The 25,626-nt window shown below is 36.5% G+C and overlaps 4 protein-coding genes across 16 annotated transcripts; 2 read left to right on the forward strand and 2 right to left on the reverse strand.

Moving 5' to 3' along the window:
* On the reverse strand, positions 131-9,197 carry LOC18778642 (protein FLX-like 1). 11 transcript variants are annotated; one of them, XM_020561525.1, is made up of 9 exons: positions 8,938-9,197; positions 7,765-8,419; positions 7,496-7,659; positions 6,626-6,708; positions 3,580-6,433; positions 1,492-1,985; positions 1,368-1,384; positions 1,169-1,276; positions 155-484 (listed from the first exon to the last, which is right to left on the reverse strand). In XM_020561525.1, exons 2-5 carry the CDS (start codon positions 8,340-8,342, stop codon positions 6,341-6,343), a joined length of 918 nt encoding a protein of 305 aa, XP_020417114.1. In that variant the 5' UTR covers positions 8,343-8,419; positions 8,938-9,197; the 3' UTR covers positions 155-484; positions 1,169-1,276; positions 1,368-1,384; positions 1,492-1,985; positions 3,580-6,340. The 11 variants fall into 11 exon arrangements, with proteins under 11 accessions (XP_020417116.1, XP_007211676.1, XP_020417114.1 ...); XM_020561527.1 differs by having other exon boundaries at positions 131-484; positions 1,169-1,544; positions 1,920-1,985; positions 6,273-6,433; positions 8,938-9,136; XM_020561528.1 differs by lacking the exons at positions 1,169-1,276; positions 1,368-1,384 and having other exon boundaries at positions 1,492-1,544; positions 1,920-1,985.
* LOC18778463 lies at positions 10,087-11,708 on the forward strand. The gene is made up of 2 exons (XM_007212827.2): positions 10,087-11,026; positions 11,272-11,708. The coding sequence occupies exons 1-2, from the start codon at positions 10,517-10,519 to the stop codon at positions 11,317-11,319; spliced, it is 558 nt and encodes a 185-aa protein (XP_007212889.1). The 5' UTR covers positions 10,087-10,516; the 3' UTR covers positions 11,320-11,708.
* Positions 11,891-15,564, reverse strand: LOC18779639 (bidirectional sugar transporter SWEET2). Of its 2 annotated transcripts, XR_002271441.1 has the most exons (8): positions 15,044-15,564; positions 13,748-13,784; positions 13,411-13,627; positions 13,146-13,304; positions 12,940-13,059; positions 12,638-12,791; positions 12,104-12,364; positions 11,891-12,007 (listed from the first exon to the last, which is right to left on the reverse strand). XR_002271441.1 is itself a non-coding variant. In XM_007212838.2 (7 exons), the coding sequence occupies exons 1-6, from the start codon at positions 15,102-15,104 to the stop codon at positions 12,678-12,680; spliced, it is 708 nt and encodes a 235-aa protein (XP_007212900.2). In that variant the 5' UTR covers positions 15,105-15,564; the 3' UTR covers positions 11,891-12,364; positions 12,638-12,677. The 2 variants fall into 2 exon arrangements, 1 of the variants encoding a protein (XP_007212900.2); XM_007212838.2 differs by having other exon boundaries at positions 11,891-12,364.
* LOC18779650 (trifunctional UDP-glucose 4,6-dehydratase/UDP-4-keto-6-deoxy-D-glucose 3,5-epimerase/UDP-4-keto-L-rhamnose-reductase RHM1) lies at positions 21,830-25,252 on the forward strand. 2 transcript variants are annotated; one of them, XM_007213537.2, is made up of 3 exons: positions 21,830-22,013; positions 22,834-24,409; positions 24,494-25,252. In XM_007213537.2, exons 2-3 carry the CDS (start codon positions 22,847-22,849, stop codon positions 24,944-24,946), a joined length of 2,016 nt encoding a protein of 671 aa, XP_007213599.1. In that variant the 5' UTR covers positions 21,830-22,013; positions 22,834-22,846; the 3' UTR covers positions 24,947-25,252. The 2 variants fall into 2 exon arrangements, with proteins under 2 accessions (XP_007213599.1, XP_007213598.1); XM_007213536.2 differs by having other exon boundaries at positions 21,857-22,013; positions 22,837-24,409.

The following is a 25,626-nucleotide window of genomic DNA, read 5'->3' on the forward strand; positions in this document are numbered from 1 at the left end:
GAAGAATTGAATTGCGACTCTGTTTTGAAACCAACCCACCCTACCCCCCAGCTGATATTATTCAGCTGTTGAGTGAAGATGCGTTTGAGTAGCCACAACATGTTCAAGACTTCCCAAGAAACCAAAAACAAAACAAAAAATCAAACCATGCATAAGTAAGATTCTGTCTTTTTCACCACTCTATAAATTTCATATTTTTGGTATGAAGTACATAATTCAAGATGCGAAAGGATATTAACATAATCACTCTCTGTCTGGAAGAAAACAAATATTTGTCTATTAAAAAAAATGCGTTTGTTTCCAATCAAGCCAGATCGTGTCTGGTGGCTTCGGATGAAAGCAGAGGTATTACAATGGAGAAGTCGATTTATGGTCAACCAAAGATAAGTTTGAACCATCTGGTGGTTTGTTCCATTTAGATAAGCACAGGGAATGAAACCATTCTTAGGCTTTTTGGCCTGTGCCACGGCAGAGAAACCACCACCTGAGAATATAATTCAACTTATAAGATCAATTGCATACGAACAGAAACCTTATTGCAAATTCTTATAATTACACAAAGAAAATTGTACACGAACATAAAATTTTAAATAGTCAAATAATAATTTATTTTTTCAATTTCAGCCTTGTGTATGTAAATTCACCATTCTAGAAGACTCACAACTTATGCTCGTAATTGGGCCCTAGTTTTAGCCGACCCTCCTCTTACTCTCCTCCAATCACTCCCTCTCGTTGGTATTCAAGTCAACACAATGCCATCAACTCTTGAGCTCTTATTAAGGATTGTGAGATGGAATTCATAGTCTAAGCATGACGCCTAATAATTGAAGTGTTATTCCTTTGGCTCCTTTTTTCTAATTCTTTCCGACAATGTGAAATTAAACGTTAATTAACCTACAAAACCTTGACCTGAGTTCTCTCATTAAACTTGCCCTAAAAGTAACTTTGTAGCTATTCTCAAGAGCCACTTGCGCCACCAGAGCCAGCCTCTTATTAAACCTGATTCTTTCTTGCCTTTGCTTCAATAACATTTACAATCTCGCCATGAATCCTTTTAGCCCTTGTTCTCCCGTCAAAGTTTTATTACCACTTTTCTCATAAGCTTCTTTTAGAAGATTCATTCAATTAACCTATTATGTCACAACTATTTATAGAATCATGGCTCTACCTTTCCAAGACACTTTAGCAAGAAGATGAGGCTTGTATCCACTCATAAAGCCAACTCGCTCTTCAACTTTACTCCATAATATGCATCCCTTATAATGCACAACCCACACTATCCTTCAGAGAAGCATTGAGTTATGTGCTAATCAAAGTGATGCAGGATCACAAAGACTTCTGAATGAACCATTGAGCCATGTGCTTACCAGAAATTGTCCAACTCCTTTTAATTTTTCGGAACATTCATTCCAAATAAGTAGCCACATTGAAAGTATGTTCTTTTCTCCACCTAGAAAAGTGAATTTCCAAACAGGAAAATATGAAACAAACCTGAGCTGAAGCCATTCCACCATTACAGATTCCAAACAAGATTACGCAAATAGCTGCACATTAAACGGCCAATTAAACCCCACACATGCGGAAAAATGGTTTAATTTAGTATAAAAGTAATCTCCATCTAGAAAAGTAAATTTCCAAACAGGAACATATGAAACAAACCTGAACTGAAGCCCATCATTGCAGATTCCAAACAAGATTAAATAGCTGCACATTAAACGGCCATCTCTCTCTCTCTCTCTCTCTCTCTCTCCCTCTCCCTCTCCACAGTTACAGCATGCATCTATCTTCTTTTTTAACATTTCTTAAAGTACTTATAGCTCAATTATAATGTTTATTTTTGTTTATTTACAAGCCCAAATATAGCAGTAACATCGAAATGATATCCAGAAAAGGACAAAATTTTGAACAACTAATCATACCTCACGACAAAACATTCAGAAATCATGGAGGCAGCATCATATTTGCAGGGCCAAAAGGTTGTGAACCTGGAGATGAAGACATACATGAAGAATGTTAGAGATCAGATAAAGACATGCTGAATAAATACATTATTGTGCATGAATAGTACCAATACAATAAAGAGGCGGAGAAGGTAACTACTCATTTCCTTAATTTTCTAAAACATGCAAGTGATCGTGAACAGAACTCAAGAGAAGAACGGACATAAAGACAGAAATAACTAAACCAAAAGTTCAGTACGAAACAATATTAATTCCAGATTCATATTTCCATTATACTCAGGAAAGGTATGCACTGAGGTAACAATTCCAGCTAAAGCCTGCTGCAATATAAAGCTTCCTAAAATGAGTATAATATATTTGCACACATACAACTAGCAAAACACTACCTCTATCCCCCTCCCAAAAAGAAAAGAAAAAGAATCAGGTGACAATAAAATTAAATCAATGAACATCTGTCCAGATGATGACAAGAAAACAAATCAGGCAGAGAAGGAAAACTTGGTAGCACTGGCTTGAGGCTTAAACATCAGATCAGACAAGTAATGAGAACTCAAACAAAAAAAAGCTGGGTCCAGGTTATTTATCTTAAAACTATGAATAAAATGAACCCCAAATAAAAAAGTTCCGCCATATTATAATCTTCCAAACAAGTGCCATGCTCTTGTACATGCCAAAAGAAAAGCTCTGCGCAGTTTCAAGAGCATAAAGTTGTGATCCTTGATGGAAAGCACCACTGTAGTAAACAAACAATTGATAATGCTGTCCACTTAAGTTCCTGAGGTGAGAGCTGGTGGTCAATCTACCATCCTCCAAGGGGAGGCCATTCATGATCCAAATCCAGGTAATCTCCCTTATGTTGCCTAGAAAAAGAAAGAATGATGTCCACTGAAAAGCTCAGCACCCCCTAGACTAATTCAGTTATGAATACTCTGAAATTTTTCATATATTCAGTACTTTCAAATTCATATCAATTTAATGATGATATTAAGCTCTATAGCGCACTACAACTCAGCTACTTCACTACAACCTTACATTCCTGAACAAAAGCTTCAATATTCAATTAAGTTTATAACAAGATAACTCAGTGCTTCGAGGTAAAGCCTTTCATTCTAAACTCAATATCCAATCTTGACCACAAAATGGTTTTTGTGTCTACCAAAATGCTATCCAGTTTCATATCCAGCATTACTTGCTTCAAACAATATATGGAAAAATACATTGCAGTAAAAAAGGAAAGCAAACTCCAACTTAACGTTAAACTAAATACACACATAGCAGACAAGGGATACCAATCAGTCAGAGCTTGCCCATCCCAATAAGGAAGCAAACAAAATATCCTGCAATGCTGCCAAGGTGCAACTTTCAAGACAACTAAAAAAACACTATTCCCTGTATTTGAAGTCTAAGGCCCAACAGATGTCAAAGAGGAAAAAAAGAGGAAATTACACCAAACTACCTCCATCACAGATCATAAGGAGTTCCTCAACAAAATTCCATTGACAAGGGGCTTTGGCACAAAACCTATCAGTTTGGTTCTAATGAAAAACCTGATTTTTGAAAAACAAAGAAGAACAAAGAAATAACCGACTGTGAAAGGTCAGAAATTTAAATCACTTACTTGACCAGAAACTGATTCTGCAGCTCCATTGTTGAGTGTCTTCCCAATGAACAGCATACCACATGCTATGAATACATTGCTTCCCTTATATTTTTGCTGTTGTTCTTCTAAAAGAAGCGAGATATGGAAAGAATTCCTTTCCTTACAGAGTACCAAACTCATGGTAAAACCCATAAGAAAAAGAGGTCATGTTTTCACAACTAAAAGCTATATGTCCTCAACCAGTAGACTCCTCCTGCCTCAAATTCTGTCTTGCCACAGCCCTAATAAATGGAATGAATGACTATAGAACCTACAAGGATGATCCAGTCAAAAGGGAAAGGGAAAAATGAAGGCCTCTCCTTACACAAGCCATGCACAATAAGAGAAAATAGGGAGGAGAGAGAGACAGACAGAGACAGAGACAGACACAGACACAGACACAGAGACAGACACAGAGACAGAGAGAGGGACAGAGGGAGCAGCTCATTCCACAGGGAGCCTGCACTGGTGATTGATTATAGGATGTGATTTTGAGGATAACTAGTAAAGCGCACTCATGAGCAACATCACTTCGTTAGTCTGGTCTACCCCGAAGGAGCTATATAAACCACCCAACAATGTCAAAATAATACAACTACAATAAATCTAGTGGCTGACAAGTTTAAACAAAGAACTTTATGTATCTACTGCGAACACTTGCACGTCTAACTCTTCCATATCTAGGAATCTGTATCACTAACGCAACTTAGCTTATTCATGAATTTGGTTATTAGCATTGACAATAAAACAATGTTGTATGAACTCTATTACATCTATGATATCTAAATATAATAAGTAACTGATCTGTTCTTGAGTATGCTTTGTGATCCCATCAGGAAATTCTACATGCAGTTTCACTGTTAATTGAGATTGCCACAGTTTCTACACATTCAACAAAAATACTTTATTCCTAGTTTACGAACTGAAACAGATATGACTACAACACAAAGCATACTCTTTTAAATACATTAACATGCATTTGAACAGAATGTCTGACTAAATTTCGCAGTAAGACTCTCAGTCTCACTAAAGACAACCAAAAGTTAACCACTGGTATCAATCCAGAAAATCTCCACAACAACAAATACATAACAGAAAGAGTTGATTCACTGCCATGGTGATCTAAATGTTGGCTATACAAACACAATGTAGTTAGTTTCAGAATGTTTGTTTTAGAATGTGTGGGATATCTGCTTCCTTTACAGGACTTTAAGAAAAGTTTTCTTTCCTGAGTTTTCTCCTGGCGAGCACATACCAGAATCCAATTATGATGAGCAAATGGATCAACCGAAATGTAAAATAATGGACATGGTAGTCAGCACAAACAGAACAATAACAGTATAGAGCTTAATACAAAATGAGCTCTTGACACCCTAGGCATAGGAAAAGGAAAAAAAATCTTGATGGTGGGCTAGGAAAAAACAAATTGCACCAAGTGCTTATATTTGTTATTGAACTCTAGCTCCCTTTCAGATAAGGAGAGTAAAAGACAAAGAAGAAAAGGCAACCTAATACGTTACTGGACTTGAGTTCTCATATGTATTGAAGAAGTTGCACCAAAATTGTCAAATATCAACTTAGAAACATTCTTAAACAATTGGTTTCTCGCCCACCTCACATGAGGTGAGGATCATAGTTTCCAACCCACATGACTGAAGCACTGTCCAGATGTGATTTAGCACGAGATTAACAACATTTTGGCTAAAAGTCCCAAAAATATTTTTAAAATTCTTAACTCATGGATCCCGGAGACCTACACCCTATAATGCCTATAGGCTATATAAGTATTAGTTCAATAAAAACCAGACATATGATTAGAAAAGCTGGAAGGAATAGGAAGTAAAAAGTTTGCTTGATCAAGGTAACGGAAATGTCTGAGAGGGCACATACTGAACCCAAGGTCAAAAGATAGATGCTTAGAAGCAAAAAAATTATTACATGTATGGTCCTAAAAAACAAGAGAGAAAGGACTATTCTTTAAAGGCAGTCAGATAATAAGTAAGATCACTATGCAATATTCCAAATTGCACAGGAAAGTAAGCTTCCTTAGCACAAACCTAATTGAGCCTTTAAATGTACTGGCAGATAAGATGCAACAAGAAACTAACCTTAAACGACAAATTCCTTCTGTAAGAACCTTAAACAACAAGTAATAATAGAGGAAGTAAATGAATATATAACGATCCTTACATGAAGAATATTAATCTGTGGTATTAGCTATGTAAAGGAGTTCCCAAGTAAATGAGACAAATTCACAATCAAGGGACAACTGAAATTTTGGCATTTATCCAACGATAAACTTAGAGCTGTGAATAGAACTAGCAAAGTTCTTGCTTCAGAAGACACATAATTCAACAATAAACCCTTACAAACTAAATATCGCAAATATGAAGAGAGCAAAAGAAATAAAAGTTCTGGAAAAGAGATAAACTATTTATATACGATAGGCAGCAAATTTTACATAAATAAGAACAAGAAACATTGAGATCATAATGAAATGCATTTAGGGAAGATAGTGCAAATATTTGCATCATAGAACGCGACGTATGAATAGTGTACTGCACCATCAAGGTAATATGATGTGTGATATGTTTAGGTACAGTTACTAATGACCAAATAAACAAGAAAGTTTTCCAAAATGTCTACTATGAGATAACACTTCAATCACAGACCTAAGTATCTAATACGCTGCAGCCAAGATACCGGTCAGAACAAGGCTCGGTATCACGGATGAATAAGTTTATCTATGTCCCTGAGCTCGCTGCATGTCATATGCACCCCATGAACCAGGCATAGGTGTATATTGAGGAAAACTTTCAGCACCACCTTGTACCTGAAAATCGAGGGAGGAACTTTAACATATCCAGGCATTTAGAAAAAAATGATGCATACATAATAGCAAGCAGTTGCAGCTTACAAAGATATGCAATAACGCAAAGACACATACAAAAGAAACATCATTACTTAAATCAGGCATGCACACACGCGCGCCTTTTATTAAATCATGAAAGAGAGCAAAACATACGGGATTCATGCCATAGCTGGCAGGATAGGGATTTCCTGCATATCCTGCTTCAGGGTTTCCATAATTTGAATTATAACCTACACCTGTAGAGAAAATTTAAAAACAAAATCAACAGAAATTTCATGCCAAGCTGCAAGGAAAATAAAATTTGAAAAATGATCATCATCATCTATTTGTGATTTTGGCTTCAATGTAATTGTGACAATGAAGTTCAGAAAGTACAGGATAATCAAACAGGCCTAAACCATCAATCAATCTTGCAAGATGTGAAACTGGAGAAAATTGAACCCTCCGATGATGTGGGCTTTTTAACAGACATTAGTCAGTATTCGAACTAAACAATATTAACGTTTTAAGTCAGTAGACTCAGCAAGTTGTCCATGCCCTCCTTTTTATGTTTTGCATCATGTTTTGAGACATGGCTAAGCCTCAATAAATCCAATTAGAAATCATTCCATTTCTAGACTAGAACATGCGTTGAGACTAAAACTTTACAATACAAGAAGAAATTTTAAGTGAATGAAAAATTTATGAAACTTGGATGATGATAAAAGGATAGTCAAGAATCAAATGACCATTAGATTTTTATTGAGCTTCTGCTTGTACATTTTGATACACCGCTCAAGGAAGGTTGAGCTTTCAGTACACAGTACACGTCAAAAGTTTGTCATTGAGCTTCCCAGACGTGATATATTTTTTCCAAGTTTTTAAGAATGTTACTTATATTTTGTTAATGTTTCCTCCTATTTACTGATATGGTGTTTTCAATGAGATTCAGTTCTTTATTTTATTTCTATTTCTTTAAACATTTAAAAGGTAAAATCTTAAATCAAAGTAATTAACAACATAAACTAAAAACATAATGTATACCTGGATTTCCAACAGCAGCTGCAGCTCGCGCTCTTTTCTCAGTATTCGCAATTTCTGCACGAAGTTTCTCTAGCTCCCTAGCCATCGATATCAAATTCTTTTCCATCACCTGGCCATGCTCATAATTCTCTGCATATCCTTTCTTTTCATACTCAATGGCAGCTCTAAATGCCAACAAAAATTCATCAAATTCAAGCAAACCAACCATAGACATTAATCAAAATATAAACATTAAATTCAAGCATAACAATAAATCATGCAAAAGATACCTAGCACGTTGCAATTCCTGTTTCATAGCTTCAATTTCTGCTCTCAAAGCTGGTGCCTGTTGCAAATCAGCAGTGATTCTAGCCAAATCTTGTGTCATTGCTTGTGCCTGGCCCGAGAGCTCCTGCCTCGCTGCAGTGAGCTCCTTGATATCAGCACGAACCTGAAGAAGCTCAGCTCGCATAGCCTCCACTCCGCGAAGATCCACTTCCAAACGAACAGACTTCTCATACAAATCTCTCATTTGAACATCCTTGTCTGCCCGCAGTGAATCAACATGGTAAGCCATCCGCTGCAACTCATATTGGGCAGCTTCCAATTCCTGCTTTAGTGCAACATGGGTTGCAGCCAGCCTTTGGTTACCAACTAGAAGACCTTGGATATCTTGATGTTGAGCCGCAAGATGCTCCTCAATTATCGCAGGGTGAGGGGGAAGTGGTCTGGGACCCATTCCAAGTTGGGATTCTCTCATTTCCTCGAGTAATGCTGGATGGGGCATCGGCCCAAGTCCTCTTCCAAATGGTTCATGGACCTGGGGGGGAAGTCCAGCATGAGGCGGTCCACGATTTCTTCCAGACATGATTTTCTTTCACTCAAAGACTCAGCTATGAAAATATTTTTTCAAAGTATCAACCAAGCACGTTTCAGTAATCAAACCTGAATGACATCAAAACTAATCTCAATTATCTCCCAAGGTATATCTAATAACCATCATCAAACATAAAACGTTAGCTGAACAATCAAACCCTTAAGCTAGAGTCTCAATTCTTAAACATTCGAAGGCATAATTCTCATACAATACACCACAATGTATCTCTGAGGCTCTCACTTCTAACCCATTTAACTTTATAAAAATTAATAAATAACAGCAACCTTCATCAAGGCCACGCAGCAAGAATTATAACCCTTCAATGTAATCTAAGGCCATCTACCTAACCCTATGTTTTGTTGCCAAGAAAACGCAATAAATTGAAATAAAACCAGAGTTCCCAATTTATAGAACCCAACAGGACTGAACCAACCTCGGATAACCACATTCCAAACAAATTGATCATCTTTTCTCTTTCTCGTCAGGCAAACTAAAAAAACAATTAATTTTTTACTCTAAAGTAAGTGATACTCCATTACTGTAATTGAAACCGTAGAAAAGGGCATGAGTTATCGAAATTATGGACCTTTCGGAAGTTTGAGCGCTATAAGACTCTTTAGGAGAGGCTCCTGGTCATGGAGTCTGGCTCGAAACGAGCTCGGAGCGGTTCAAAAACCCTAGCTGAGGATTTCCTCGGCGGGTTTGCGAAGGAGACGAAAAGGGAGAGAGATGGAAATAGAAATTCAATTTTTATTTTTCTATTTTTTTCTTTCTTTTGTGTAGCCGGAAAATATTGGGCCCAAAACAAAAACTCACGGATGGTGTTATCAGTCCAGCTTGTACGTGTTTAAGTTTAACCCAAACCAGCCGGGACTTTTTTTTTTTTTTTTTTTTTTTAATCAATGGGAAATTCGAACCTAAAGGCCAATTCATGTTTCAATATTAGAAGAGAAATATAATTAGACCAAGAGTTAGATGATTTTTTCGAACTTAACTTGAAATAACCACATGGATGGATTAGTGAGCCTTGGTTAAAAAGTTACTAACCCAATCAAATTCTTAGGGTTGAATTTGAACTCATCTGAATCATAAACACAAATTTTTCATTTTTCATTTGAGTTTATAGCTTAACCGGCTCGTAGATAGATATGAAATACTAAATATTTTATGTTAAATAATAGATATTGTATAATAAATATGGATATTAAGTTAATAAAATTGTTTGAGTACACTGTTAGAACATCAACTAATTCTCGATCTAATGACATTTTTTTTATAAGAATGGAGATTCAGAGAAATTAAGAATAAAGTAGCTCTAACATTGCGGTTCACAACGCGGGTAGGTTCCTAACAAAAATAGGAGCTTTCTATAATAGTATTTATCTTCCCAAATTGAAATAGGTCATAAGTCAGAATTCTTCTTGGTATGTGACTGATCTCAGCTCTAAAGCATAAGTTAACCTTGATTTGATTGTCACATGCAAAGCAGCAATGTTATAAATCTAACTACCGAAAATTCCAGATCAAGCACATAGTAGTACACTATCAAAAATAAAAGTGTAGGCACATGAGGATCAATCCCATTACTTCTCTAATTCACTTCTTAATTTCTTGCAGACACATTTTTTTACAGTTTAAACAGTCAGCTGAATTAACAGCTTCTGAAACTCTGCATCAACCACAACAGAGTTAATAATCCCGATTTGATGTCTTGTGTTCGAGTCCCTCTTCTCTAATATCAATCGTGTAAAATTAAAAATAAAATACTGATCCAAGAGAAAAAGGAACAGAAAGAAGGGCCATGTTTTATTTAGAGTTTTAATAACAACCTTGAAGACCTCGTGACTGGCTTTAAGAGCCATAACGGTGAGCCATTCTTATTTCCCAACGGTTGGTTGAATTGAAACTCAAACAAGCACGAGCACCCCCTCTCCCCTGAGCAAGCAAGCTATGCTAGGCTAAGCCAAAGCCCTGCAGCAGAGACCAAGCAAGCCCCCAGCTAGGCGGTGGACCTCACGTGAACACAACACCATCGATGCAAAAAAAATTAAAGAAAAGTTATTGCTTGCACCTTTCTATGTCTACCCAAAAAGATATCATTCTATTCTACCTTTCCAAATCAACCAGAGTTGGTCTTTTTTGTTACATGCATAAGGAAAAAAGGCATGGAAGCTTTGTGGAATTTAGAAGACAAGTGGAGGCTGTCAACCCAAGAAGCTTTCGTCCTATTGGTATCTGCTGCCTTTGCTGTCATTGGTCTTTGCATGGCCGCAACGGTTTTACTAAAGAAGGCTCAGAGAAAACAGCAGCAGATTGTGATGAGCAGCAGCCAACAAGAGACCGCAGCAACAGGTCCCAAATTGTCAGGCTCTGAGCCAAGTTGCAGTTGGGGGTCAATAAAGGGGGCGTTGGTGAGCACGGTGCGGTGGAGCAGAGCCAGCAAGTGGGAGGAGGAGAGACAACAGGGTGGGAGCTGGAGAGAGACGCCGCGGCCGCTGCTGGACAAAAGGGTTGCAGTTGAAGTGGGGTGGCGAAGCCATAACTCAGACTCCCCTGTGTGGCAAAGGCCAATACTTATGGGGGAGAAATGTGAGCTTCCAAGATTTAGTGGCCTTATTCTGTATGATGAAAGAGGTCGGCCTCTTTGTCACTCCCACAAAGAAACCAGAAACCAGGTAAATCAAATTTACCAATGCACTACTTTTTCTTATCAAATTTACCAATGCACTACTTTTTCTTTCAATTTTACTTCTTGGTTGCTACTGGAAGCAAAAGAATGATAATTTTTTTACCATTTTATAATTCCATCCGTTCAATCAACTTGTTCATGCTCTCTCTATAAATTCAGACCCAAAAGTGTATGCTTTTTTTTGTTGTTGAGAATTTGTTGCTGGTTTCTCAATCAACATACTTTGTGCAGGAAAAAACAGCTGCTGTTGCAAGAACAACTTTGAGGGACTTGCTGTAATTTTCTCTGCAGAAATGTTAGAAATAGTTTTAGCAAAAGAGAGTGGTTGGGATTTCAGTCGTAATATGGGCCAGTCATCTTCTGCAATAACAACCCTTTATGTGCACAGCTGTAGCATTTTTTATGAACATGCTTTTCTTTCAATTTTCGTGAGCAATTTTGTCCAATTAATATGGCAATTTTTAATTAGGTGCACGTAAGTGGGACAACTGAAAATTTTGAGAAAGGAAAAATGAAGACGATACATGAAACTGAAATTCAACCATGCGATCTATCACCAGTGCTGTACATCATGAAGGTTTTGTATGCAATGACAGAGGAAATATCCGGGGAAGAGAGCCAGAAACATATTCAATGTGCACCTAGGAGGCTAGACGATCTGTTCTCACTTAATTTGCCAATTTAACACGTTACACATTTATGCTATCATGCAAGAAAGTTTAGAATTCAGAAGACAATTGAATTTTCTTGCATTCCCTACAAGAATATGAAATAGAAACACGAGAAGAATCAATTTATATTGCATGAGGTAGGCACAATCACAACTTACATAAACAAATAACCTGAGAAAGGACAGTGAAATTGATACCACAGCACTTTATTGATTGCACGAATCACGCAGGGTGGGTTTCATATCTGGACCTTGACCTCACTTGGTTCTATTCCTTGATCGATACCCATAGTGAAGCTGTTAAGCCATATAAAAAGGCTTTAGAGGTTTCAACTTGACAAAGACGAGAAGTTGATTTGATGATCTTAAACAATTACTTTGTTGAACTCATACCTATTCATGAATGCTACAGATGAATCGAGGAAAAATTTGACTAACAAACTTTTCTAAATATCTATGATACACGCAGATGCACTGTCACATAAAGACAACGGAAGATGGAGGGGAGAGGGAGAGGGAGAGGGAGGAGGATGACTTCCACAGAGGAGCTTGACAGGCTGAAGAACATGATTTTTAGTTTTCGGGTTGGTAATCAGCACCACTCTTCGCTTCAGCCTTCTTGCCTTGTTATGTCAAGATAACATCTTCTCTTACCTATTGAAAAAAAGAAAAGAAAAAAGGGCAGCCATGGATGAATTAGATTGGTATAAAATTAGCTTTACGTTTTACACGTCCATGCAGAGAAAGCCAGGCCACCACTTTCTTTGCAAGCAAAAAGTAGAACATAGCAGTTATCTGTGTAAATTTGACACTCAGAAGGATTGTACATGCAAGAAATGAGAAGACGATGGTTTCCGGTTGCTATAAAACCACAACAATAATAGAGAATCGCCTCACAGAATAAAATAGATAGAAGATAACACTTACTTCAAAGACAACACATGTGCAGATTTCTTGTTGGCAAAACTTATGGATATGGAACTATCAACGGTTCTCTGGAGTCTTCTTTAGATGAATCCTTATAGTAAAAGTACAAAGCTAACTGTATAATCCCCAAAATGGTTCCTATGCCATTTGGAACCTGAAATTCATAAAGAAAGATACTGTTAGACAAGGGAAACTAGGAATACGTATTCTGAATTCACAGCTCCAATAGCTTTGCAAAAAATTAAGGGGAGAGAGAGAGAGAGAGAGAGAGAGAGAGAGAGAATGAGCTCACGCAATCTTACATAAATGAAGAGATCGTAATTAAAAATTCCATAAAGAAAGAATGACGTGCTCATTAGGAAGGTAGAAAGGGAGAGATAAAATGGCATAAATTCGACACTCTTTGTCCGGATCACCAAGTTCTGCAAAAATATAACAAAGTAAGTAGAGTAAGACACACTAATACCAAATTAACGACACAGATCATCAATGCCTTGGATTAACTTACAATTATAAACATGGGAGAAGCAAACATTGATATGAGAGAAACACAACTAAGCAGTCCAACAATCAGCCGGCGCATAACAAGGTCAGTCATTTGCAAGCTCCCAAAAACTATGATTGCAAATAGACCAAAATCTGCCAACAGAAATCCCAGCATCCTCACCTGGCAGCAACATTAAGGGGGAACTCATGACAGTTCAGAACATAAAAAGGGTTTCAGAAACTTCATCAAAGTAACAAGTGTGAGTGATCTTGAAGGGATGTGTGACCTTTTTCGATTTCTCAGCATATATTATGAAGAGGGCTATGTAGACTAATTGAAACACTGCACCAGCTGAATTCACCGTCATGATCAGTAAATTATCAGAAGATACAAGAGGCGATCCATACCATGTGCAGATCAAGCAGTTCAAAAGGGCATATATGTATGGCAGCCCTGAGAACTCTTCAGTTGAACGGTTTCTGATGATTCTTCTATATGTGTGTCTGAAAGTAAAAATAAATAAAGTTAATTAAAAACACAAACTGGTGAGTAAATGAACACAAATCCTACTGCACTTTCCTGTTTTCTGACATTCAATTATTACCAAACTCAATGAAACTTACATTGGTGAAAGAAACAGCCCAAAAGCAAATATGTTCCCTGTAACAAATATTAAAAACAAGTGTAAGTGTGGAATCCCTATATGTGCATCTACATATACTATATATAATCGCAAATTTTCAATTGCGAGACATCACAGAGCACCACAGGTTTTTTTTTATCACATTGACTGCAGGGTCAACTCAACATGTTTAACAGCATTGAGAGGCATTGCATAGGCGAAACACCTTGTAATAGCGTTGAGGAGCATCACGCATCAGCGTTGAAGAGCATCACACATCAGTAATATAATACGATAGAGTTTATATGTGTATGTGTGCGTATCCCAATACTATTCAACATTTCATCAGAATACGAATAGTGGGAAAGAGTTCTCACTAATATTTGATATTTAGAATTGCCAAAGTATCTGGGTGTTTCTTTTTTAAAAGTTCTAAGACATGACTTGTTCAAATGTCCATGCATTAATACTAAAAAGCTGTGGTCTAGTCCCAAAAGTGACGTCTAAATTTCTCATTGTGCGCAGTTTGCGTCATTCAAGAACTCAAATATTATAAGAAGCAATCAATTTCTGAGAAGGTGCATCCAGTAGCTACTTAGATGGACTAATCCCACATTTCTGAATTCAACAGCTTAATTTAAAGTAAGCAGCAAAAGTGCATCTTGTTTTCTGGAAGCCAAAATCCTTTTAAGACAGTAGAACGCCATGTCAATATTTGCTTTCCTGTAATACCTCATTCCTATGGTTGAAATTTCTTTACTAAATAGGGGGGAAGAAAGACATTTTAAACAGGCACCAGTCAGGACTTTACTAAATAGGGGAAAAGAAAGACATTTCAAACAGAGACCAGTCAGGAAAAACGCATGCACAAACAATTGGTTTCAAAGATCGTTCTCCCTATAAATCTTAGTGATAACGACTTTGACCTAACAATCCTGAAATAAAATCACAATGTGGGCTGCTGAACCAATATGAAGACTTTTGCCCACTTGACTAAAATCAGCAATCTCCTCATTCAACAGAGCCAACAGTTTTCCACCAAAATTGGCCCACTGGAATATCATATCATACACCAAAAGAAGAGGGGTTCCTTTGCTTTTGCAAGAAATGCAAGAACAATAAGGAATTGAAGCATGTAGAACAAAAACCAACAAGTTCCTCAAGTCAACCATAATAGTCTCATGGGATGTTAACATGGGTTTTCTTTGTTTAAGAATTTAAATGCCAAAACAGGAACAATCCAGACAATGTTCAAAAACAAAACCCATGATTCAAAAAGGGATCTTGAGAATAATACCTGCGATTCCAGCTGCATCTCGGCAGATAATGAACACGGAATGTGAAGCAGAAAAAACCATCAATGCCTTCAATTCCAACTCTGCACAAAACCCACACTAACCAGCCAAACAACAAACCCAAATCCGCCTTTCAAATAAAACCCAGGAGGCTTATAGTTAAACCCCTCTGCGCCACGGTAAGCAACAACAACAAAAAAGGTCTAAACTTGGCAACACAAGTGCTTGAGAAATGTAGAAAACAGCCTTTGCATAACCACAGCCTGCAGGTCCTTATTTATTATCAGCCTCTTATTATTTATTTATATTTAGAAAATTCACAGATATAGAACAGTACAAGGCCGAGAGAGAGAGAGAGAGAGAGAGAGAGAGAGAGAGAGAGAGAGAGGAGTTGTATTTTTTATTTTTTTTGGTCGGAGAGCGAGGAGTTCTCTTGTGCTCCAAAAAATTAAAAAGAAGCTTGTGGCGTTTTCAAGTTTATTTTTCCAACGGGTGAAAACTTGAATGGAGTATGTTTATTTGGAGACGGGATGCTGATCTGGCATGATACGGACGAAACTTCAAGTGGGCCCCCCATCACATGGTAGGACGACACTTATTTTAGCCCGTTTATCATATGTTTGTGATGTCGTTTACCAACCAGAATATGCAGATTAGGGTCCGCCCAAAGATTTGTCTCCCTGTACCACCTAAAGACAAAACCAACTCCCAATTAATTAACCTTAATCAACTCCACGTTATAATTTAGGGTCTAATAAACACGGGTTTCTTTGACCAAAAAATAATAATAAACATTGGTTTTTTATTTTTTTATTTTTAATCTTTTTTTTAAAGACATTTTCTATTAGGAATGACGATAACATAATAAACTCACACAAACTAAACGAATACTAGAACCCGAATCCAAGCAATTGCTCCAAATCCAAACCACTTGCTTTTAATCACTTTTTTAGTCTTGAAAATAGTTAAATCATTAAGAGGTGATGCTGTTTTTTATTTTCTTTTACTCAAAGGTGATGTTGTTAATTGTTACTTTGGTAAGAAGATAAATGAGGTGCGCGTGAGTTAATTTATTTATTTATGAGAATGAGATTGAATACAAATCAAAATCTGTGGAATGCAAAATTTCCTTCAAAATTTGATTCATAAAATTCTATAATTCTGAAAATACCCTCCACGTTTCAAAGTTTATATTTCGCTATAAAATAAAAAAATTAGAATCGTGTTTTCAATCAATTTGTTTGTCATATGCGAGTTATTTAGAAGCAATTATGGACGTCCAGGTAGCACAAGAATTTCGTTGGTGGGCCAAATCAAATCCTGTGAATCACACAGATAATAGAATAAGGAAAGGATTATCAAGAGGGAAAAAAAGAACGATCATGAATGATCATTATTTACAGAAAGAAAAATCATTAAATAATATATCTTCCCGCACATATTGAAAAGGACATCAAAATGATGGGATGGATGAGAAATTTCTCGAGCGTTGGCCAAAAAAACATAAAAATTCCAAAAAAATTGTGATACACGATTGTGAAGTAATAAACTAAAGATTATGAGATTTATTTAGGACCGATGCTGTCGGATATTTTACGTATTGAATCTGTGTTATAATTTATATTGATTCGATATATGATATTATGAGAAGAATTATTCTGATCATATCTAATTCCTTGCCGAAACATTTTTTAGAATTTTTTAGAAATTTTTTTTTTTTCGTTGAAACATGCTTCTAATATCTATTTATAATGTGTTCTCAGATCAAATTTATACTTAAGGGCAAAACCAGTATTTTTTATATCTAATCGCGTGCAGTCTTTGGGATGACTTTTCGTGACCTCCAAAACATCCTCAGCCGCAGAGACTCCATATCTAATAGTAAAATACCAATTATTCAAAATAACAGAGTGATAAGGGTTTTCTTGTTTTTATTTTAGTATCATTCTATATTTTATTTGGCTGCTTATATCAGCCATTATCTTATCTTATTTATTTTTGGTCGGAAGCTTTTGTCTCTTATAATTATAGGACGTGAACAACCTGAAGCAAAATTCATAAAAATTATAAGGAAAAGACAGTTTGCATGACTCAGATCACATCATAATCAGCCATTAGTTTAAGGGTGCTGCTATTTGTCATTAAAAACTTTCTTATAACGGGAATTAGGGTTTAGGTTTTGTTATATTCGGCCAATAATGCAATGACATGTGAAAAAATTATTCTGTGTGTCATTCCGCTATTGGCAAGGTATAACAAAAAGTGATATTTCCGTTGCACAAAAGTCTTTTTCGCTATTTTTACCATATTTGATGACCACCTCTTTAATATAAGTGGATTCCACATACATAGAGAGATGATCAGCAAAGTAGTTCGTAAATGTAGTACAAATAGCATTATTGTTATTAGTTTAATTCCAAGACCTTTGTGTAAAATCTAATTATTTGCCAGCAAACGAAAGTACTAACTACTTCAACTTGGCAGCAATAATTGAGTAATACTGATAAATAATAAAAGCCAATCCCCAATGTATTTTTTCCATTCTTAATATATATTTATTGTACATTATGTCCTATAAATAATTTACTTTTATACTTCTTTTTGCTTGGACAAAAAGAAAGTTCCAAAATTATAGGCTAAAAGCCAGGAGCAACGAAAGGGGCAGAGGCATGAATCATATGCCCAGTTTTCTCTGCAAATTTATTTTGGTTGTTTAATATTTTAATAAGCATATTTGTAGTGTGTTTGCTTAATTAATACGTATTAGCATGTGTTAAATCGGGAAGTATTAATATAAAAAGGACTGATCTGGGTAAGTCCACGTCGATATGCCGTGGAGAGATGTGATTCTACTTTTCCGCACGATCACTTTCAGCCTTCAATACGTATTTGGAAACAAGGAATATACAGCAAACCAGAAGGCACATTCTCTTTCCAATGATTTGAGTTTGACTCTATTTCAGAAGGGAAACCTGCCCCATTGGCAAATGGGCTTCCCTACTCCAATAAAACTTAGATGGACTTGCCCAATTGCGTACTCATTCTAAATGTGGACCTTGAAAAGAGGGAATACTTACTCCCAGAAGGGGCCTCTAAGCCTTCGAATCGGCCAGCTGCATAATTCCAAGAATTATGCCCACCACCCCCCCCATTCAGCTCCTGCTGACACTTATTCCCCATGAGGAAAGCGAAAGGACACACACCAGCCTTGGCATGAAACCACAAAAGACCACTGCCGAACGCGCCAATCGCCAAGCCAAAATTCATAATTAATTTCCTACGTGTTCGTTAAGTGGAATACTACTGTTTTTCACTCCAATTTCTTAAATGTCCTTCGAAAATCACAAAATCTTTCATTACACCCAGTCATATCTGCAGCTCCCACCAATCTTATCAAACTCTCTGCTTATATTGTGGTTTCTTCAATGTTTTAACCCCCTTATGGCCAAATTCTGTCCATTTTAGCCCAAATCTTAACCTCTCGCTTCAAAAAAAATTTAACTCAAGCATATGCAACCCAAAGTCATTAACCAAGCCCCTACATAGATAAAATAATGGGTTCGCCACTGCATGTCTTGTGCCTTATTGTTTGCATTATGTGATTTGTTTGCCTTATTATTCATCCTTTTCAAACGATATCATGTTTGTGTGGTTGTTCGACACCGATTGCCAACAAAAACTAAAAGCTTCCGGTGTTGCATTTGCAAAGTTTTGGCATAATCAATAGTACCCCATTTGTTGTTTCGGAATTCCTTGGATTTTTGATCACGTAAACATGGCCAGTCTTGAGATTTTGAGAGCCCTATGCAAAAATTAAATTAGAACCCTCACATATACAACTTTTATAATATTAATATATATAATATAAAATAAAAAAATTTCGAGAGCCCTCAAAATCAAGAACCCTGTGCAGTGGCGCCACTTTACTATGTCAGGACTGCCCTTGCATGTACACAGAATTATCCTTTGAAATCATTATTAATATTCTCCTCATTTGCTAGATTTTTTTTATTGGCCAATCAAATATATTTTACGAGCAATATGTACAGATGAAGATCATCAGAGTACTTTATTTATAAATAAAAAAAAAGGTCAAACTGTTCTTATTTTCTCTGTGATATTGATAAATAAATAAAAAGAAATTCCTCCACTCCCCCTCCACAACTTACTTGCAGCTATTTAGCTTATAGTTTAAACCAAAAAAGAAAGAAAAACATGTGCTCTTCTGTTGCCCGTAATTTATGCTGGAAACCAGGAATAATGCCAGGCTTCTGCAATTTTCTTTTGGTTGATAATCGGCACGTACTAAGTTTTGGGTCAATGATTACGTGGTACGTTGTAGCTAAGCAAAGTATATAATCTGTTTACAGCTGATCTGTCTAATATAAGATGCCGTGGTGGACCTGCAATTCACTTCAATATTGCATTACTTTCCGCCTTTCACTTCAGCACGTTGCCGCCCATACTCATACTGCAACTGCATGCTTTCATCTTCAATTATGCTAGATCTGGATGATGATGAGGATGATTTTGTGATTGACATGTGTTTTTGACGAATATTCATTGTTTCTAAATTACGTTTTTATGTAAGTAGTCGGTTCTTCTTAGAGATTTATGTGAGATCGACGTAATTTGATATTTAATCTTACATAAAAAAAGATGACTTTTCTCTACAGTAAAAATAAAGTATATGCCACGCCAACGATGTGAGCTCCTTAAAAATTGACAAGTAACTTGATAATTTATATGCCACGCCAACTTATAAGGAACAATGATTGCTTAACAAGATTTTTTCTTCAGCCAGGCACGACCATGTCTCATTGCAGTACTAGAGAAATGTCATCACAAAGTGACCGCTCTGATCAACTTCAATAAAACAATAAGAAAATGATAATTTGGTCTACTATATACAAAAACGTAGCAATTTAAAGGCGATTATGAATTTAAATCTTATAATAAACTAATTTTTAGTTTAGTGATACTTTTTTCTCAATATTAGAAGTTGTTTTAAACTCGAATCCTACCTCATTAGTGAAACGATAATCGTTAAGTAACGGAGAGACCAAAAGGGTCATTTGGTACTCTAATCAACCATTGCAGGCCTTCAGTGGCCCAACAACTGGCTGATCCACAAGGAGCAGATATTTGATCCACCTCAAAATTTCGAAATACATTTCCAACTTTATAAATTTTGAATAGTACGTAATGACCAATTCCAGCTAAGTGCTAACGCATGACTTACCGTGTTGTGTGATATACAGAATATGCTCTTGATGTGACCAGCTATTATGTTGAGGCTCCTCAAATGGAACCTTTTTGTGTACAGCTTATTTCGGAATCATATCGAACAATTTAGTGGTAATCATAATTATTATTAAGGCCACAATCATATCAATTATTTAAATTTGGAATAAATAAAATAAAATAAATAAAAGGAAAACAACAAGGGCCATTTGATTCATGGGAATGGGCCTTGCGATTGGAAAATGAAATGATTTTTTATGTTTGGTAAGTTCAAGTATGAGAAATGATTGTCTGGTATATAAGAAAAGGAAAATGCTAGAGAGACAAACTTTAGATACCAACTTGTGTACCATCTCTCTAATAGAGCATAAGACCTATTGTATTAGTGGGCTTCACCTCTATTAGAGAGATGGTACACAGTCCATAAGAAAATAGAGGAGGTGAGGAGAGGGAGGAAACGCAACCCTTCACCTCCATTGGTTTCATTTTCCCTTTTCATGGGAAACTAAGGCAACATTAAATGCATATTTTTCATGACCATTTTACCCCATTAACAATTAAGAATTACATTATCATATTAAATGCATTTTTTAATTTTTTATTATCTAATATGGATATAATTGAAAAATTAAACAAACTTTATTTTACATTCCTATGCAAACCAAATATTGAAAAGAAAATAAAATGATATTTCCTAATTATTTTTCCCACATTACGCAAGCCAAATCATGTACGTTAATAATTGAAACTAGCCTCTTTGCACGTGCTTCCGCGCCTGAGAGAGATTTTTTTTAAAAAAAATTTGAAAAAATTTTTAGAATTAAAAAAGATAATGGGTAGTTGTGTTCCATAAAAATAGAATCTATTATCTAAATTTTATTTTAATTTTAATTTTTTAATATGAAAAAAGTGTAAATTTACCATATTATCCTCATTTAATTAATAATTTTAATTTTTAATATTTATATTAACTAGAGCATTTTTTGATATTTTGAATGTTTCATCATTTTCTTTTTGATTTTGAAAAATTGTTTAAAATAACTTCGATTTTGGAAAACTGTTTTACTTGTGAACAACAGTCGGTAGCATTACTTATTTTGGAAATTACAATTCTAGAAGGTTTTAAAATTTGGAAAAATGGAAAGTAGATTAAAAAAAAAGAAAAAAAAAAGAGGACATTCAACAAGTAAGTTCACTCAAAAGAACAAAAAGAGCTCATAATGTAAAGATTTTATTGGGTGTTGTTAGGCTGATCAACCGGTCAACATACGTGTCCAGATTTTATTGGGTGTTGTTAAGAAGTCCACTAGGCAGACCACAACTTCAAATGATATTGACCTCATAAGATCACAAATTTGACTTGCAAACTATTTTTCTTTTTTTAGTAAAGACTTGAAAACCAAATTTTTGCGCCCAACCTACCCCTACAAAAGAGGCGGCCCCACAAAACGTGTGCCGCTGTAATTCGATGAATCGGTAAAGGGTATTTCGGTCATTCAGTCTCTTCTACGGCTCTCCTCAACTGATTCTGAGATTCAGAGAGTCGTATATATATACGTAGAGACTCTGCACCTCCGGTCTTTCACAAATCAATCCGTGGCTCTCTCTTTTCTCTCTCATTTCTCTGTCTGAATTTCTCTCACTCTCTTTCTTCGCTAGCCTCTTGAGGCTTCTTCATCCAAATTTCTCTGTCTGGGGGTTGGTCGATTTTGATCCAGGCCAAAATCCGTAAGTCAGCTTACTACTCTGTTTTCTGCAAATTGCGTGTTTTATTTCATGTAGCCAAAGAATTGCATTTCTGCATTAGTTTTTGTGTTTATGATTTTGGTACTTGTGAATTGGTGGATCTGTGATAGATATGTGGAATTTCAGTGTTTGTATACTAATTAGCTTTGATTTACTATCATGACATTGCTTATTTTTTTATCTGGGATCTGTGAAACAAGAAATGGGTTCTCATGAATGGGGATCAGATCTTCATGTGTTTAATCCAAATGGGTGGGTGATTTCGTATTGTCATTTATGCCTGAATATGCATGATCTGATATTTGATATATTGGGTCTGTTAGATTTAGTGAATGTTGTCCTGAATTTTGGTCTTGCTTGTTGTCTGGTGTTTGATATCGATTTGGGTCTGTTTACTTGCTTGTAGGTGAAGGAAAAAACATTTTAAAAAAAGTTAATGCTAGCATATCACGTTGGTAACTTCTTAGGATACTGATGAGTCATTTCTAAGAAATTCATTGTGCAGGATGTGCTTGATTTGATGCTTTAGAGCTTTTAACGACCAACTTAAAGTAAATGTAATGCTTGATTTCACTTTTCTTTTGCTCTGTTTTGTGAGAAACCAAGGGGATCTGTCATTGAACTGATCTGTTACCTGTGGTTTGACAATGTCCTACTAGTGCCATTTTAATTGCAGTTAGGGTTATGGGATTTTTTAAAGTTGTTTACATGTTTGTCAAACTGTGTGGTCGATTTTCACCTGTTTATTTGTTTTTATGTAACTTCGTGTTCTCATTTTAGTCTTCTCATATTGCTTCTGTAGAAGGTTCCTTGACATGGGTTCATATACCCCCAAGAACATCCTCATAACTGGGGCTGCTGGCTTCATTGCATCTCATGTTGCCAACCGGCTCATCCGCAGTTACCCTGACTACAACATTGTTGTGCTTGACAAGCTTGACTATTGTTCAAATCTGAAAAACCTCCTTCCCTCTAAATCATCACCCAATTTCAAGTTTGTTAAGGGGGACATTGGCAGTGCTGATCTTGTCAACTATCTCCTCATCACTGAGTCGATTGACACCATAATGCATTTTGCAGCCCAGACCCATGTCGACAATTCCTTTGGTAACAGCTTTGAGTTCACAAAGAACAACATCTATGGCACCCATGTTCTGCTAGAAGCATGCAAAGTGACTGGCCAAATCAGGAGGTTCATCCATGTCAGCACAGATGAGGTCTATGGTGAGACTGATGAAGATGCTGTTGTAGGAAACCATGAAGCATCTCAACTCCTCCCAACAAATCCATACTCTGCAACAAAAGCGGGAGCAGAAATGCTTGTTATGGCATATGGGAGATCATATGGATTGCCTGTTATAACGACCCGTGGAAACAATGTTTATGGACCAAATCAATTTCCTGAAAAATTGATTCCAAAGTTCATTCTGTTGGCCATGCAAGGGAAGCCTCTTCCAATTCATGGGGATGGCTCTAATGTGAGAAGCTATCTATATTGTGAGGATGTTGCTGAAGCTTTTGAACTCATTCTTCACAAGGGGGAAGTTGGCCATGTTTACAATATTGGAACAAAGAAGGAAAGGAGAGTTATTGACGTGGCCAAAGATATATGCAGACTTTTCTCAGTGGACCCAGAGACAAACATCAAGTTTGTTGAAAACAGACCTTTCAATGATCAGAGGTATTTCCTAGATGATCAGAAGCTGAAGATTTTGGGGTGGTCAGAGCGAACTATATGGCAAGAGGGGTTGAAGAAGACTATAGAATGGTACACTAAGAATCCTAATTGGTGGGGTGATGTATCTGGGGCACTGCTGCCTCATCCACGAATGCTGATGATGCCTGGTGGGATTGAGAGACATCTGGAAGGGTCTGAAGAGGAAAAATCTGAATCTTTTGTCCCAAGTAATACCCGAATGTTGGTTCCACCTTCCAAAAGCTGTAGCTCTCCTCGTAAACCTCCCTTTAAGTTCTTGATCTATGGTAAGACTGGCTGGATTGGAGGTGTACTTGGAAAGCTATGTGAAAAACAAGGGATTCCTTTTGAATATGGCAAAGGGCGTCTACAGGATCGATCATCACTCTTGGCAGATATTCAAAATGTCAGGCCAACCCATGTGTTCAATGCTGCTGGTGTGACTGGTAGACCTAATGTTGATTGGTGTGAATCCCATAAAGCAGAAACTATTCGAACCAATGTTGCTGGAACCTTAACCCTAGCAGATGTTTGCAGAGAGCATGGACTCTTGATGATGAATTTTGCCACTGGCTGCATATTTGAGTATGATGCTAAACATCCGGAGGGTTCTGGAGTTGGATTCACTGAAGAGGACAAACCCAATTTTTTTGGTTCGTTCTATTCCAAAACCAAGGCCATGGTAAATTCACTCAGACTTCCTGGTTTGATTCGTTATTCTTCTTCTTTTTAAGTCTTACATTTTTTTATTTTATTTGTTAATCAGGTTGAGGAGCTGTTGAAAGAATTTGACAATGTTTGCACGCTCAGAGTGCGAATGCCCATCTCATCTGACCTGAACAACCCTCGTAACTTCATCACTAAGATTTCTCGTTATAACAAAGTGGTTAATATCCCTAACAGCTTGACCATCTTGGATGAATTACTACCCATCTCTATTGAGATGGCGAAGCGGAACTTGAGAGGTATATGGAACTTTACAAACCCTGGGGTCGTTAGCCATAATGAGATTCTGGAGATGTACAAGCAATACATTGACCCAAAGTTTACATGGGCAAATTTCACAATTGAAGAGCAAGCCAAGGTTATAGTTGCAGCTCGAAGCAACAATGAAATGGATGCATCCAAGTTGAAGAAAGAGTTCCCTGAGTTGCTACCAGTCAAGGAGTCGCTGATTAAGTATGTTTTTGAACCAAACAAGACAAACTCCACACAATAAGCAAATCTCAGTTATAGACCTCAGGATTAACCTCTGCCTTCCGCATTAGGTGATATGCTATAGATTACCTCAATTTAGTTTAATCAGTATCAGTCATTATTCATTCTTAGCCTTGTCTCATTATTTCTTCTGTGCTAGAGGTGTTGGGTATGATTTTACCAAGTGTGCTTCTTTCTTTTCTGTTTTCTTGGGTGTATCTTAGTTTCCTTTGTGTTCCATTTTATAAGAAACTTTGAACAGGTTCCCTATAGATGATTCTGTAATTTTGCATTCAGTTCAATGAACATGTGGTGTTGCATTCTGCCCCTTCGACTCAAGACCCAAAAGAAAATCCAGGGAGAAATCGTCTAAAGCTTGGTAGTATAATTATTCATGCATGGATTTTAATTTCAAAACCAACGCGTTCAGAAGACTTTTTGACAGTGTCAACCAAAGATTATCTGAAATAGCTGAAAATGTTCGTTGGTTTTTTTCTTCTTTTATTTATAGCATTTGGTTGAAATAGATAAGATTAATTTTGGAGTTTGTTATAATCGAAATACTATTTTTGTTTGCTTTTTCGTCTTAATACTCAAAACTTTGGGGAAAGTATACCATTTTTCTGTTAAAAACTTAACACTGCTCCGATCAATGTACTTTTTATGATACTAAAATTTCCAAGTAAATTTATTGGTAGGAAA

This window comes from Prunus persica, chromosome G4, assembly GCF_000346465.2.
Source record: "Prunus persica cultivar Lovell chromosome G4, Prunus_persica_NCBIv2, whole genome shotgun sequence".
NCBI classification, from domain to species: domain Eukaryota; kingdom Viridiplantae; phylum Streptophyta; class Magnoliopsida; order Rosales; family Rosaceae; genus Prunus; species Prunus persica.

Bases quoted from the DNA above. Each gene is read 5' to 3' on its own strand.
- LOC18778642 (XM_020561527.1), bottom strand. From the start codon at position 8,342: ATGTCTGGAAGAAATCGTGGACCGCCTCATGCTGGACTTCCCCCCCAG. The intron at 7,660-7,764 runs GTATCTTTTGCA...GTTGGCATTTAG, and splicing joins CAGGAATTGCAACGTGCTAG to AGCTGCCATTGAGTATGAAA. The intron at 6,434-6,625 runs GTATGTTTTGCT...CTCGATTTTCAG, and splicing joins CCAGCTATGGCATGAATCCC to GTACAAGGTGGTGCTGAAAG.
- LOC18778463 (XM_007212827.2), top strand. From the start codon at position 10,517: ATGGAAGCTTTGTGGAATTTAGAAGACAAGTGGAGGCTGTCAACCCAA. The intron at 11,027-11,271 runs GTAAATCAAATT...TACTTTGTGCAG, and splicing joins ACAAAGAAACCAGAAACCAG to GAAAAAACAGCTGCTGTTGC.
- LOC18779639 (XM_007212838.2), bottom strand. From the start codon at position 15,104: ATGGTTTTTTCTGCTTCACATTCCGTGTTCATTATCTGCCGAGATGCA. The intron at 13,785-15,043 runs GTATTATTCTCA...TATTTGTTACAG, and splicing joins AGATGCAGCTGGAATCGCAG to GGAACATATTTGCTTTTGGG. The intron at 13,060-13,145 runs GTAAGTTAATCC...ATATTTTTGCAG, and splicing joins CTTCTCCCATGTTTATAATT to AACTTGGTGATCCGGACAAA.
- LOC18779650 (XM_007213537.2), top strand. From the start codon at position 22,847: ATGGGTTCATATACCCCCAAGAACATCCTCATAACTGGGGCTGCTGGC. The intron at 24,410-24,493 runs GTAAATTCACTC...TTTGTTAATCAG, and splicing joins ATTCCAAAACCAAGGCCATG to GTTGAGGAGCTGTTGAAAGA.